The following is a 15,420-nucleotide window of genomic DNA, read 5'->3' as shown; positions in this document are numbered from 1 at the left end:
GTCTTTATTTTGAAGTTTTTCTTCACCGGGACGAACCTGCCAGTTGAATCCGACCTCCTGGAGCCCTTGTCCGGATACGCGATGTGGGTTTCCTCGGTGGAGACTTTTACCTTCGGACTTAGTCGTTTTTTCGAGATGAAAATCCTTCGACCGGGGTAAACCTGGATCTTGATCTGACGTCCATGGAGCCCTTCTCGGATACGATGGCTGGGAGGTCCCGGTCAACTTTTTACGTTCGGACTTAGTCTCTTTTTTGGATGTTTTTCTTTACCGGGACGAACCACGAAGTCAGGCCGGGTCGCGGTTGAGGCAAGCCGGCTAGAATTTCCGCGGCGGGTCAGTCCCTCTCTGGAGCTTTTTTCCAAAAATTCTCAAATCTTTTCCAAACTTCTGGGGCTTCACCCAGATGTTCTTTTAAGGTTCTTTTGGGGTCCACAGCTCACCCCAAGGGTCCAGAAATTCTGTGATGGTCCTTGGGGGGTGCGGACTTCAACTCCCAGAATGCACCTGGCGCAAACTCCTTTTTGGCCACTGGACAGTGGTCAGCTGGTCGCTTTCTTCAGGAGTTGGTGCAGGGGACTCTGGTTTAGCAATTTTTCACCTGTAGCAAACAGGGAGTCCCTCCTTGAACCAGTTGAAGCCAGGCAAAGTCCTTCTTGTGGTGAAGCCCAAGTGTGCAGCTGGTGCAGTCCTTCTGAGTGCAGGGTCCAGGTGCAGGCCAGGGGTCCAGCAGGGCAGTCCTTCTTCTTCTTTAGTTCCTTTCTTGTTGAATTCTGAATTGCTGAGCCCACCCACTGGTGTGGCTAAAAATAATAAACACACCCCTCTCTTGCCCTCTCCTAATCTAATCAAGGGGGCACCTAGCTGTCTGGGTTTGCAGGATGTGGGGGTGTTGCTGGGTGCTCCAGATGTCCTTCTCTGCCTTTGAAGACCAGTTTGGCAGCCCTCCCCCTTCCTGCCTCACCATCTGCTGAGGGGAGATTCTCTCCCCCAAGCACATTCCTTTGTGTGAAGCCAGGCCACTTCACACCTCATTAAAGTAGCCTGGCAGAAGCTGCTGCAGGCTGGCCAATCAGAGCACAGCAGCAAAAACAATGCAGAGCTGAAATTGGCAACTTTTTAGGCAAAGTCTAAACTTTTTACCTGAACTGGTTATATTAAATCCAACAACTGGAAGTTGTGGGATTTATTATAACAATCAATTTGATACCAAATTCTTGGTATGTAACATTTAAGGAGACTTTAAAATTTAAAATAAAGTCTGCCCATTCTAGCCTATGAAGGCCATTTACTTCAATGAGGGAAAAACGAATTTGGCTGTTTTTACCTCACCAGGGCTTATAAATCTATTTTTATAAAGTCCCTGCTTATAGTTACATGGCACCCAGCCCTAGGGGCACATAGGGCACACCTTAGGGGTGACTTATATGTAAAAATAAGGTAGTTTAAGACTTTGGAAGTACCTTTAATTCCAAAGTCGAATTTGCATATAACTTTAATTTAAAAGCAGCCAGCAAGGCAGGCTTGCTTTTAAAATGACACTGGGCACCTCAGCAATGCACCTAGGTGTGCACCACCTATGCTGTGGTCCCTAAACCTACATGCCCTACCATATACTAGGGACTTATAGGTAGGTTAACTTAGCCAATTATAATTAGCCTAATTTGCATATCCATTTTTCACAGAGCACTGGCCCTGGGACTGGTAAGCAGTACCCAGGGCACAGCCAAGAGTCAGTAACCACCAGTACCTATCCAGAAAGAGTGGGGGTGATCAGGCAAAAAAAGGACTTTCCTACACACCCCGTTAAGCCCTGGAAGAATGCAAGGACAAAAGGAATTGATTTCAATCAGTGATATATTGGAACATGCAGATGTAGCAAATGAATGCAAAAAAATCAGTATATACAAATATTTACATTATGTACAGAAGGCCGTACACTGTCCCTTGTAAATGTCCATGGACCAGTGGGCCAAAACATCATGGGCCAAGCCCACACTTGACTCCTGCCTCAAAACGGAGAGAACACTGCAGGGGCATCAGGTCGAAAAACACAGGCACCTCAGGGGGAAGGGGAGTGGGGCTCCTCAGCCGGAAGATGGTACTAAGCCACTGCTCCTCGAGGGGGCAACATGCCCACTGCTTGGTTCTGGGGAGTGCAAAGCCACAGTCTCACAAGTCTCTCAAGTGGGTGGTTTGCCCACTGCTTGGTCCTGGGGAGTGCAAAGCCACAGTCTCTCTAGAGGATGGCTTCTCCACTGGTTTTGCAGGGGGCTTTGTGCCCATTCTGCTTCATCCTGCCAAGGATTGGGTGAGTGGATGCATCTCTCCGCTGGTTCTGGAGGGGGCCTTGTGCCCAGTGTGCTTCATCCTGCCAAGGATTGGGTTAGTGGATGCATCTCTCCACTGGTTCTGGAGGGGGCCTTGTGCCCAGTGATGCTGCACCTGGGGTGGGGCAGTTCCCATTCCCTCACCTGGGTGTCTGAGGCACGAGATGTGGAGGGAACAGGTAGCATGATACTCCATGGAGGCAGAGACACACTCAATCCTGTGGCAACTTAGGCTGCAAACTGCTGGTAGTGCCAGCGCTGGTGCCTCATGTGGTGTGTGCAGGGGCCAGGACGTCTTCTGCAGCCTCGGATGACTGCCCACTGGGGACGTTGCTGATGTCCGATGTGGCACCGGCTGGGCACGTGGCAGTGCAGGCTGCGGCGGACATACTGCTGGTGCTGCCTGTGGTGCAGGTGTCTGTAGTAGTGGAGGGAGACACCAGGCCGTCTCCAGCAGCCTCGGACAGCTGACCACTGGGGAGGATGCTGGTGACTGTTGTTGTAGCAGCAGCAATGCAGGGGGTGGTGCCGGTGGTGGTGCAGATGGCGGTCGTTGCGATGGTGCTTACCGTGGGACAGGTCGCTGGCCTGTCAGGAGAAATGGTGACCTCACCAGGAGGCTCCGTGCCCTGAGGTGACTTTCCCTTGCTTTTATGTCGCTTCCCCACCTTGGTAGTCGCTGCTGGGACCTTGGCACTGTCCTCTTTGGTTTTGGATGAGGCCTTGCTGGGTGGGTGGTGCGTCTTTTCCCTGCTGCATGCCGGGCCCGTCTTAACTTTGGCAGGTGGCGGAATTGGGTGGTCCTTAGCATCGGTAGGTGGCACACTGGCAACCCTGATGGGTGCCCCCTTCGATCCTCTCGGCTTGCAGGGACCACAGCGGACATCGATTTTGTGGCTGAGGTGCTGGCCTGGGATCTAGACCAGTGATTCCCAACCTTTTGACTTCTGTGGACCCCCACTTTATCATTACTGGAGCCCTTGGACCCCCACTGAATCTTAATTGGATTCCGGGGACCCCCCACTGAGTCATTACTGAAAGCTGGGGACCTAATCTGTTAACATCATTTAATTTTCTATGCAGTCGCGGACCCCCTGAGGAGGCTTCGCGGACCCCCTGAGGAGGCTTCGCGGACCCCCAGGGGTCCCACTACCACAGGTTTTGAACCACTGATCTAGACATCCTGGCCATAGGGACGGGAGGGGAGGGGGGAAGAGGTCAACGATTGCCAGGAAAAAAAAATTGACACATTGAGACGGGAAGATGGAGAGGGTATGGGAGTGGAGGAAGAGGTAGTGGTTGTAGGAGGTGTACGTCTGCTGAGTTTGGGTGGAAGTGCATGGGCTGGAGGCTGTTGTGAGGTGGATGGCTGTTGAGTGGGTGTGTGCCTGCGTTTGTGTACTTTGGGAGGAGGGCTCACAGACACACTGGGAAAGGACACAGGGGATGTGTGCATGGTTGTGGGGATGGTGATTGCTCGTGAGGGGTGTGTTGTGATGGGTGTGCTGGTGGCAGTGGCTGAGATGTGGTGCATGCAGGTGTGAGTGGAGACGTTACTGGGAGGGAGGTGGACAAAGAGGAGGAGGGGGACACAGTGGAGGAAGTGGATGTTATGTGTGCACGGGTATGGTGCTTGTGCCTTTGTGATGATGTGTGGTGCTCATGTTTTCCTGAGCCACTATTGTGTGTTGATGTGTGCATGCTGGTCTGAAGGGGTGCATGGGATAGGCTGAGGTAGAGGGGATTGGGTCGGGGTAGTGGAAGTTGGAGGGGGGAGGCTGGACACAGGGACAATGGCTGCTATCAGTGCTGAAGCCAGAGCCTTAAATGCTCTGTTGGGCCGCCACACCAGAATTAATGCCCTCCAGGTATGCATTTGTTTGTTGCAAATGCCTCTCGACAACCTGGATGGCATTCAGAATGGTTGACTGCCCAACAGTGAGGGATCTCAGGAGGTCAATAGCCTCCTCACTGAGGGCAGCAGGGCTGACTAGGGCAGAGTCCGAGATGCCTAGGGCGAAAGAGATGCCCACCCTCCTGGGTGAGCGGGCAAGGGAAACACGCTGAGGGGCTGCTGGGAGGGCGGTGCTGGTGGGGGGGTGGCGGCTGTACCCGTTGTTGGGGTGGGCACAGAAGTGTGCGCCACCGCCAGGGAGCTTCCATCAGAGGAGGAGTTGCTGTCACTGGTATCCCCTTCTGTCCCTGTCGTGGAGCTCCCCTCGCCCTCCTTCCCACTGGTGCCTTCACCCTCAGTGGATTCACCCTCATGGGCCATGTGGGAGGCAGATCCCTCCGTCGCCAGTGCCTCAGCTCCTCCGCCAGACGATGCTAATGCACACAAGGACAGGGTGACAAAACAAGAAGGGGGGGACTAGACAGAGGATACACATGGTCAATACCAGGAACACCACTACCGTTGGCGTACACAACACACAGAGCTGCCCTATGCACTAGGCCATGCCCAACCATTTCCAAAAACAGTCACCAGCCCATGTGGACAATGCCTAACGTCAGCACCTGCACACCTGACACCCACAGGACCCTGCCCAGTAGTAGGTGGCCACTTGTACCTTTGGGGTGGGGTGCTTCAGAGCCTGCAAACAAGAGACCTGCCCTGGCATGGTCGCCCTGGCCTAGGGCCACCCACAGCCCACATCCCCCACCCAGCTACCTCCTAAAGCGCGCAAAGTCAGGATTCAGAATCTGTACTCACCCCCTTGTGGCTGCTGTGATGCCCTCAAGTGCCCATCCAACTCCGGATATGCCACCGCCAGGATTCGGAACATCAGTGGGGGTCATGGTGCGATGGGCACCCCTTCCACATTGGGAGGCCAGCCCCAGCTGGGCCTCTGCCGTCTTCTTGGTCCAGCGGCACAGGTCCTCCCATCTCTTGCGGCAGTGGGTGCTCCGCCTGTGATAGACCCTCAGGGTCCGCACCTCCTTGGCGATGGCATGCCAAATACCCTTCTTCTGGTGGGCGCTGACCTAGAGGGATAAGACAGTGGAAAATGTAATTACTCACCCGTCTGGACCATCATACTCATTGTCCACCAGTTCCCTCCCATACCCTGACGCACATAAGCTGACCACCTCTCATGCAGCATTCAGGCCAGGATGCCTTAGCACCCCCCAACATGTGGCTTACATCCACACCACTCCAAACAGGCATTGCCCACATACCATGCTCACATGGTACTCACCTGTTTGTCTGGAGGACCGTAGAGTAACGTGTACTGGGGGAGGACCCCCTCCACCAGTATCTCCAACTCCTCCGCAGTGAAGGCAGGGGCCCTTTCCCTAGACACTGTAGCCATTGTCGCTTCCAGACTCCGGTTACAGCAGCACTTGCAGTTTAGGTCCTCTCCTGTTCATGGTCAGGTAGCAAGTGAGTGAATAGCTAGAAAATGGCAGTAACGTCTGCGGTGGTGCGTACCGTCACCGCCAGCGCACATCGCCATTGGATCCTGGAACCCATAGGGCCCAAGGATAAACAATGTGGAGTTGGGCGGCTGTCTTCAAACGCCTACAGCGACGCTGCACAACGCCAGCGCAGTTACCTCATTTACCCTTGACCCTTCTCACAGGTCAGGCAGACACCATTTCATGGGGGCACATGGCATGGCACCTAACTGCGTAACAGCATATATTGGCACATATACTGACTCTCGATTACTCACACTGCTTCTGTGACATTAATGCAAACACAGTTGTGCTTTCTATGGGATAAATGACCTTCTGCTCACCGTTCTACTCCATAGGCTATGACCGCTGAGGCAGCATATGAGATGGAGGCATCCTCCAGTGTACAGACCCCTGGTGGACCTGTCGACAATGGAGGACAGACACATTATAATCACATACAGACTTGATTGTGCCACAATCCAAGAACTGTGTGCCCAATTGGAGCCAGACCTGATGTCAGCTATCCGCCACCCCACTGGAATCCCCCCTCTACTGCAGGTCCTGTCAGTGCTCCATTTCCTGGCAAGTGGCTCCTTTCAAACTACAGTGGCCATGGCATTAGGGATGTCTCAGCCAATGTTCTCTAACGTGTTGACCAGAGTGTTGTCTGCCCTGCTGAAACACATGCGCAGCTACATCGTGTTCCCCCAGGTGGAGGACTTGGCCACAGTGAAAGCTGACTTCTATGCCCTGGGACATATCCCTAACATCATTGGTGCCATTGATGGTACACATGTGGAATTTGTCCCCCCCACAGAAAAGAAGAGGTCTACAGGAATAGAAAAAGCTATCATTCGATTAATGTGCAGATGGTGTGTTTGGCGGACCAGTACATCTCCCATGTGAATGCCAAATATCCTAGCTCTGTGCATGACGCCTATATCTTGAGGGATATCAGCATCCCTTATGTGATGGGCCAACTTCAGAGGCACCGGGTGTGGCTAATAGGTGAGCCCAAGGTCCCCACACAGTTTATGTAGGTGTCTGGGTATGGGGTTGTCCCTAAGGGTTAGTGTGTGTCTCACAATTGTCCCTCGATATTTACAGGTGACTCTGGTTATCCCAAACTGTCATGGCTACTGACCCCAGTGAGGAATCCCAGGACAAGGGCAGAGGAACGTTACAATGAGGCACATGGGCGAACAAGGAGGATTACTGAAAGGACCTTGGGCCTCCTGAAGGCCAGGTTCCGGTGTCTCCATCTGACAGGTGGATCCCTGTACTACTCAACCAAGAAGGTGTGCCAGATCATCGTGGCATGCTGTATGTTGCACAACCCGCCATTGAGACACCAGGTGCCTTTCCTGCTGGGCGATGAGCCTGGTGATGATCTTGTGGCAGCGGTGGAGCCTGTGGACAGTGAGGACTAGGAGGCAGATGAAGAAGATGTGGACAACAAAACAAACATTATCCAGCAGTATTTCCAGTGACACACAGGTAAGAGACTGTAACTCCTCCTCACGTTTCAGTATACTTTAGGGCATTGTACATGGCAGCCTCTCACCCTCTGTGTATGACCAATGACCGTTCCCTCTGGGTTCCCTTTTTCAGATCTGTGTACCCCATTCTGGCTTCTGCTATATGTACTGCTGGCCACCAACTGTCATACATTGCTATTATTCAATTAACATTGCAATGCTTTGAGAATGTTGTAAAAATACATCTTTCGAATCACTACACTGACTCCAGTATGGTTTATATTTCAAAGGTGTTTATTTTTTGTGCTAAATAGTATGGGGGTACGTGCAAGGGGCTGGGGTGATGGTGGAGGAAGGTCCATGGTAGAGTCCAATTTCTTGGTATCACAGGTGCATTGTCCAATGGGGCATAGGATGGCGAGTAATGGTAGTGCAAGCTGGACAGGGTGACATAGTGGGACAGAAGGGTGACAATTAGGAGAGTCCTATTTCCTGGCAGGGGTCTTGGCAATGTTCTCTGTCTTCTGCATGGATCGCAGGGACCGTTTGCTGGGTGGTTCTCTTTCTGCAGGGGGTGGGGTGCTGATGGCCTGTTGGTCCTGTGGCGGGGCCTCCTGTCCACTAGCGCCGGTGGAGGTGGAGGGCTGTTCTTCGGTTTGGCTAGTGTCAGGGGCCCTTTGTTGTGCCACTGCCTCCCTCATGGTGTGGCCCATGTCTGCCAGCACCCCTGCTATGGTGACCAGGATGGTGTAGATTTTTGTGAGGTCCTCCCTGATCCCCAGGTACTGTCCCTCCTGCAGCCGCTGGGTCTCCTGCAACTTGGCCAGTACCGTGCCCATGGTCTCCTGGGAATGGTGGTATGCTCCTATGATGTTTGAAAATGCCTCGTGGAGGGTCGGTTCCCTTGGCCTGTCCTCCCCCTGTCGCACAGCAGTCCTCCCAGTTTCCCTGTTGTCCTGTGCCTCTGCCTTCTGAAACGTGTGCCCACTGACCCCAGGTCCCTGAACGTCCTGTGTTTGTGAGGTTGCCTGGGGGCCCTGTGGTGGTGGACACACTGCTGATTGACGTGTCCTGGGGACAGTGGCATGGGCCCGCTGGGTGGGTGCTGTGGTGGTGATGCCTAAGGGGAGAGGCTCTGTGGTGGGTTGGGAGTGTGGCAGGGTAACCGACTGTCTAGAGGTCCCTGATGGGCCAGGTTGGTTACTGTGATCCAGGCGTGCAGAGCTGCTGTCATCACTGTGGGCCTCTTCTGTGAGGGGACTGGATGTAGCTGGCACCTCCTCTCTGGTGACGTTGGGTAGGGGTCTTGTTGGGATGCAAATGCATTGTTATTGTGTCTGTGTATGCCATCTTGTGCAATGGGTGTGTTTCCCTTATATAATAGTGGTTTCCCTGTTGCATTGGCCTTGTGTCATTGAAGATTGTGTGTGCTGGGTGAGTCCCTCTATCGGGCATGCTGTGGTGATGGGTGTCCATGCATTGGTGTTGCATGCAGGGCTTGGTATTGGGATGTGTGGGTTCTTATGGTGGGGTAGATGTTAGGTGATGGAGTGATGGGAGTGAGGGTACGGGTGGGAATATGTGATGGCATGCAGGTAGGGGGTGTGAAAGTAGTAAAGTTTTGACTGACCAGAGTCCAGTCCTCCTGCTACTCCTGCCAGGCCCTCAGGATGCATGATCGCCAAGACTTGCTCCTCCCATGTTGTTAATTGTGGGGGAGGAGGTGGGGGTCCACCGCCAGTCCTCTGTGCAGCAATCTGGTGTCTTGAAACCATGGAACGCACCTTCCCCCGTAGGTCGTTCCACCTCTTCCTGATGTCATCCCTGGTACTTGGATGCTGTCCCACGGCGTTGACTCTGTCCACATTTCTCCACCATAGCTCCACCCTTCCGTGCAATGGACGTCTGCTGCACCTGTGATCTAAATAACTGTCTCTCTACCCGGATTATTTCCTCCACCATTACCCTTAGTTCCTCCTCAGAAAACCTGGGGTGTCTTTGAGGTGCCATGGATGTGCTGTGAGTGATATGTGTGGTGATGTGTTGGGATGTATACTGTAATGTGCGTGGATGGTGTATGTGTGATGGTGTTCTGTGCCTCTGTTGGGTGTGTGCTCTTTGCTTTTCTCTCTGTGCTTGGTCTCTTTTTTTGTTGTTGAAAGGGTTGTGGGTAATGTGTGTGCGTATTTTATAGTGTTGTGAGTGTGTGGGTGTGGTGTGTGTATGTGTGTCAGGTGTGTGTAGTTTGACTTGTCCAATGTGGTGTAGTTTTATAAGTGTGTGTGTATTTGGAGTGCTGCAGTGTGAACCGCCAATAGTTTACCGCAGTTGAAAGAATGCAGTGTTGATTCGTGGGTTGTGATACTGTGGGCGTATTCCTGTTGGCGTAACCGTGTGGGTTTTGCTATCACCAGTTTATCACTGACCTTTGGTGTGGCGGACTTGTGTGGGTGTCCTTATTGTGGCGGTATTCACTGTGTGGGTCATAATACCCGTGGCGGATTACTGCCGCAGCCGCAGTATCTTGGCGGCTGTCAGCACGGCGGTAAATGGGATTTACCGCCAGAGTTGTGTAATGAAGGCCTAAATGTTGATTTTGAGGTGCACACCCATACCACTTCAGGGACATTGGGAATACTTAAATTTTTTATCAAGATGCACAGGGAGCAGAATAAAACAGAGGCCAAAAAAAGGACAGACATTATTTGTGCTAGTTTACTGGGAAAACTGTAGTTCTCACATTCATATAGAGAGCCATATGCTAAATGACTGCAAGAGGATAATGAAAACAATAAGAAATAGGCAGTAAGTCGGAGCTCAACACTTATCCTACGATATTTTGGTTTCTCAAATAAAAAAAAAAGAGATATACTCTACCTTAATACCTTAAGCAAAATTAACATTCACTCAATATTTAAAAAATGTAGCACATTCAGTGATGAAATACTCAAAAATGTCAAAGACAAATATGTGTGTGTAAATGACACAATACTAGAGCAACATTTTCATGCCAAAAAACAGACATACGATTATATTTTAATAAAACAAGGGTTTATCCTTTCTCCTGTTATATCTAAATAAAATGTTGTCCACAATATCCTTCTTCAGTTAACCAGTGGCCTATCGAAACGTGAGTACCACCTGCGCCCCCCCTCAAGCAAAGTACATGGAGCCCCGAACACCCTCCCCTCCGAACTCACTCAGGAGCTCGGAGGCCAGTGTGCTTTACTGCGTGGTCCGCCTGGAGCTTGGGGTCCTTTGCCACCTTGGGGGTCTTTGTTACACCACTACAGTCAGCCTAACCTTGAATTTCTATCAGTTTTCAACGTTTCAAATAAAAAGAAATCTTAGTATTGATGCCTGAAGCTAAGCAAATACCAGGGGCCAGTAATAAGGAGTTTTTAAAGATCAACAGGCACAAAAGAGCGTGGATACGCCTCGTATGATAAGACTCGTATGATACGATAACTAGTTGTAAAACCTTCTCAGTTATGAGGTCAATCATAAGGGAGACTGCAATCCTACTTCAGATGTATACTCTCATTACCGTTCAACTCATGATAACCCTTTAAGAATGGGGCTTTAATGTTTTAAAAACATAAATGGTCCCCACGTTAACTCAAATCATTCACCTAAGGCTCGGAGGTTTGGGAAACCGGAAACGTTAGGAGCTGGTAGTAATTTTACTCTGTTGCAGGCTTACCTCTGGTGTTAATGCATTGTTGTCTGATGTCTGACTAGACAGCAGGATATGAGTAAAACCATCTTCCTTCCTCACCACAATATCTCTGAAGCGGCAGTTGCTTTCGTTTTGACGAACACTGTACCTTAGTCTTTTATCAAAAACATAATCTTTCTCAGATTCGAGTTTTCTTTTGACATGGCCGTTTGGGAGTATCCCACCATTTGATAGTGTGGAACCTATAAATAAACAAAGGAAAAAATATGAATAAATGAAGTATACAGAAATGCCGACATTTAGCGAAACGTGAACGATAAAGCACCAATAAATAAATAGCAGATTACACTCTTTACACTGGCATTTAAATATAAGTATATATTTATGTTTAAACACAAACAGACAATATGTTAGGTTGCTTCTATTGCAAAAAATGCAGTTGCACAAAATCATGTGAAATGTTTCACACTCCATTTAAATATCTGTTTCATCTCAATATAGACGGCCCCCACACACTCTCCAGAGCTTTACCGTTGTCAAGAGCAATAGGATTATAGGGCAACAGATCACCAATTTATGAAATCAAGGTCATCTAAATTATGCCGCAACAATTAACTATGTACTCCTTTGTAACTAAAAGCCCTCGAGCAGGAGGGCACGGATTCCGTTTTTAGTACCCACTTGGGTCCAGAAGATGTGTGGTTGACCCTCGTCGCCCTCTTTAAGCACGTGTATTACTTGTGAAGTTTTAACAGAATTGCACGTAGAATGTAGCGCCTATTTGTTTTTCCTGGCTACCCAATATTTTATTCCTATGTTCTGTTATGCAGCACGTTCTTTGGCAGTAATATTTTGACCTATTTGAGTGAACAGTATTTTTTGTTGACATTAGCAAGTTATGTGGCAAGTGTGGTAAACATAGTACTATGGAGTAAATGCTGCAGCTATAAAATTCCATATCTCCACTGGCCCAAACCATCGCCCATTGTTTTACAAACAAATTATGCAGGGGAGGTAAAAAAAAAAAAAAAAAACTAAACTTCTAATTCCAATTAGTGCCATTGTTAGCAGCATCTTGAAAAAAAAGGTTTCAACAATCTTGTCCTTCTAGAGATGAAATATGTTTTTTTATGAAGGCAAAGGGTGTTTTTTCACGCTACATACTTAACTACATAGTCAAATATCGCTCACTTGTCTGATAAAGAAATAGAAAAAAAATCAGTATTTTACTTACTATTTTCAGTAGTTACATTTTCATTAAACATTTCTTGGCTGATAAAATCCCCTCTTACAGCTACCTATCCCACAGATTACTTCTTTTGTGAACTAAGCACAAGACCCAAACATGCCCCATAAGTCCTCGGAGTTCATGGATCCACATGTCGGAGTTGTGAGCCCAGAAAAAGACCAAAAAGGTCCAAACGTCCTTGCTCAGGGTTTGCTTGATCTGGTTCCATGGAACTAGAACTACGCAATGGGATCAAACTGGGACTACAATTCCTTGTCCACAGACCATAAAGCTGGATCTGCAAAACCGTTGATGACGCTGCAAACCCAGCCTCTGTGTCTGTGAGCCCAGCCCAAACTGGATGCTTTTTCATCTAATAGAATACTGTTTATGTTTTAAATGTGGGCCCACTGACAGTTCAAAACCAGGTGTTTGTTAACTTTTTGCAAACCCTTCAAAAATATTTACTGAATAGGACACACGTGATTAACATCCAGTATCTGAAGATAAAACAGTGAACATTGGAGTAAGGCAAGGTTGTTCCTTGAGTCCCACACTGCTAACCCTTGGTTTAGCATATATGTTTTTTGCCCATTTCTCCAGGATGTGTGACAAGGATATGCAGTTAATCATCTGATTAGTGTCCCCCGAACACCAATCATATTTTAAAAAGTGTCAATCGCCCATGGCCATATAGATGGACTGTAACACTCTAAAATTAAATATAAACAAAGACAATGTGTTAATATTTGAACACTGAAAATGTATTTGGTCTGACAATTGGTGGCCTTCTGATCGGGGTACCCCACCATTTCAGAAAGTTTCAGTAAGAAACCTTGGTTTTCACCTAAAAGTGGGCTCAGCTTGACTACTCAAGACAACAAGACAATTGCTACGTTTTGATTTTCAAAAATGCTTAAGAAAATGTCTCCTCCCTTGCCATTAGAATGTGACACTAGACGTTCAAGACTGATTAACTCGAGACTTAAAACTCCTGTATTGATGCCCAAAAAATGTCCTTGCAAGTTACAATCTGTACAGAATACAGCTAAATTTTTGGCCTAGGTCGGTGGTTGCAGGTCAGTCCCCCTACAGACCCCAACTGCACTGGCTACCTCTAGAGAAAGAAATATATTTTATTTAAAACTGTATTATTCCTCACTCATTGAGCAACGACTAACTCAGGTCCCTCCTGTTTGCAGCATAAATTCCAAAGGCACTTTCCCAACACACGGTGTCATTCAGCTTTTTCTAGCAATGAAAGTGCCCCTTCCTTTAAGAAAGGTATTGGGACGGATGCTCCTTCCGGCTGCTGGAAGCAAAACACTGGAACTCTCTTCCTAGTTCCCTTAAGACTGCTGACAATTACTTTTAATTTATGAACCTACTATAAACCACATTATTTGCATGATTCTTGTTCTTGTGCTCATAATGTGATCTCCCCTTCATTTTACTCAGTGCCAGGATACCTTCTTTGATGACAGATATGTGTTAGACATAAAAACCAGGATAAAAACAAGGCCAATGGGCCAGGAAAAAAGATGAAGGTGGACAAAAAGGGTAAAGAAAGGAAAGACGCTTTTCAGAAATAGTAGGCCGTAAATCAGATATTCAACATGGACTTACAAATGTTGAATAGTGCACGTATCAATTTCTATGCTAAATTAACTTTCATTCAAAGCCTTTTCATTGATACCTTTAGAACATAAGATTAAAGTTGCCTGATGCAGTAATTTTGTTTTTAGCAGAGTAAGGTATAGAAGGTGAAGTATATATAAATCTACACATAACAGATGCAAGTTTCTTTACCATATCAACTAACATCCATTCAGTCAGTCAAATTGCAAAATATTTTGTTAAAATACATTTTGCAAATGCCTCCCCTTCCTCAGCCCAACAATAGTCTGAGATGAACCATAAAATTGCTGGCTTATCAGGAACACACAACAATGATTTTAAGAGGAGTATCTCGAATGTTGTGAAATCAAAAGCAATTTTCACAACAAAGAATAAAGGATTCGTGTAGCAGATTTTCATACGAAATACAACATGGTCTCAAAATTAAAATTACCATGAACATTGATTTTAAGGTTTTTATACTAACATAACAAATGGAAAGAGGCACATCATTAAAACGTATGTAAATCATTTACAAAAGCAACTGTTTTAGGCTTCACAAGGATACAAGTACAAATCTTATAAGAGGCTTTCCTGTAACACATTTAATTACTATTGAATTATTACAAACTAAGTAGTGAGAAAGACCTAAATAAATGAGTTTGCCACAGACCAGGCAAAAATGACTGGTATATTAGGCCACAGATTTGCTGCAATCAAGAGGACGTATGGTAGTTTTCTGGAGCATCTCGACAGAAGAAACAACACGTTTTGAGACATTAATGTGGTGAAAAAGTCTCACTGAAGATCAAACAATTTTTATTCATCATGAGGCAGTAGGGTACAGGGGAGACACGCTTGAGATGCCACCAGAATTCAAAGTAGAGTGTCACAGTCCACAAATAATCATGCACTGGATCTTTCTGGTGTTTACTTTGAGGCATAACGCTTTAATTTCAGTGATAACATTAGAGTGATAATTGTGCCATACATATACTGACATCATTACTTCTAGCTCCAAAGAGATTTCCTGGTGTTGCAAAAATGTAATTACCAGGATGACCTATAAAGCACCATACTGAATCACACACAATGAATAAAGGGTCGTTTTAAAAAACAAAATATACATTGGAAATAAATAGGGAATTTAGGTTTGATTTTATTCTCCTAAACTAAGAATATATCTAGTTAGAACCTCTCCAGAGATGTTGACATAGACGGGGAAACAACCACAGTGTTGATACTGTGTTCCTAGTAAACAGTAATGTGTATAGGCTCTAAGAATATCACAGGATTGATAAATCATACAGAAATGATTCTATTTTTCAGAGGCTGATTCTAAGTGATTCTAAGCAAATAATGTGTGCTTTTGTATATCAATGTATTATTGTTTTCAACTCTAAATAAGTGAGAAAAACACATTTATATCAGATGACTCCTAAAAGTTAGAATTGTGACAATTTGCAGCTCCCAAACAAAGTTTTAGACAAAGGTTAAGACAATGCGTGTCATAAATTGAAATTAACTTAATCTGAAAAAGCCGGTTAGCACATTGTCAGACAGATGTGAAGGGGCATATCTTCCATATATTCCAAATCTTTGATAAATCGCTGATAAGTTTTTCCTACATTATTAAGGTTTTAGGCAACCTAATTGAATGAGTTTTTCTGGACATGTCTCCTAGTT

General features: G+C 47.2%; 1 protein-coding gene across 1 annotated transcript in view; it reads right to left on the bottom strand.

Moving 5' to 3' along the window:
* The window catches only part of CDYL2 (chromodomain Y like 2), a 362,648-nt gene that overhangs the window by 175,911 nt on the left and 171,317 nt on the right, over nucleotides 1-15,420 (bottom strand). Inside the window, exon 3 of the mRNA XM_069216897.1 lies at nucleotides 10,914-11,131. Coding sequence (XP_069072998.1) covers nucleotides 10,914-11,131 — 218 coding nt within the window. The remainder of the gene's footprint in view (nucleotides 1-10,913; nucleotides 11,132-15,420) is intronic.

The sequence above is a fragment of the Pleurodeles waltl genome, chromosome 12 (genome assembly GCF_031143425.1).
Source record: "Pleurodeles waltl isolate 20211129_DDA chromosome 12, aPleWal1.hap1.20221129, whole genome shotgun sequence".
Lineage (NCBI taxonomy): Eukaryota > Metazoa > Chordata > Amphibia > Caudata > Salamandridae > Pleurodeles > Pleurodeles waltl.
The sequence above is the reverse complement of the archived record's forward strand: the minus strand, read 5'-3'. Positions and strand labels throughout refer to the sequence as shown.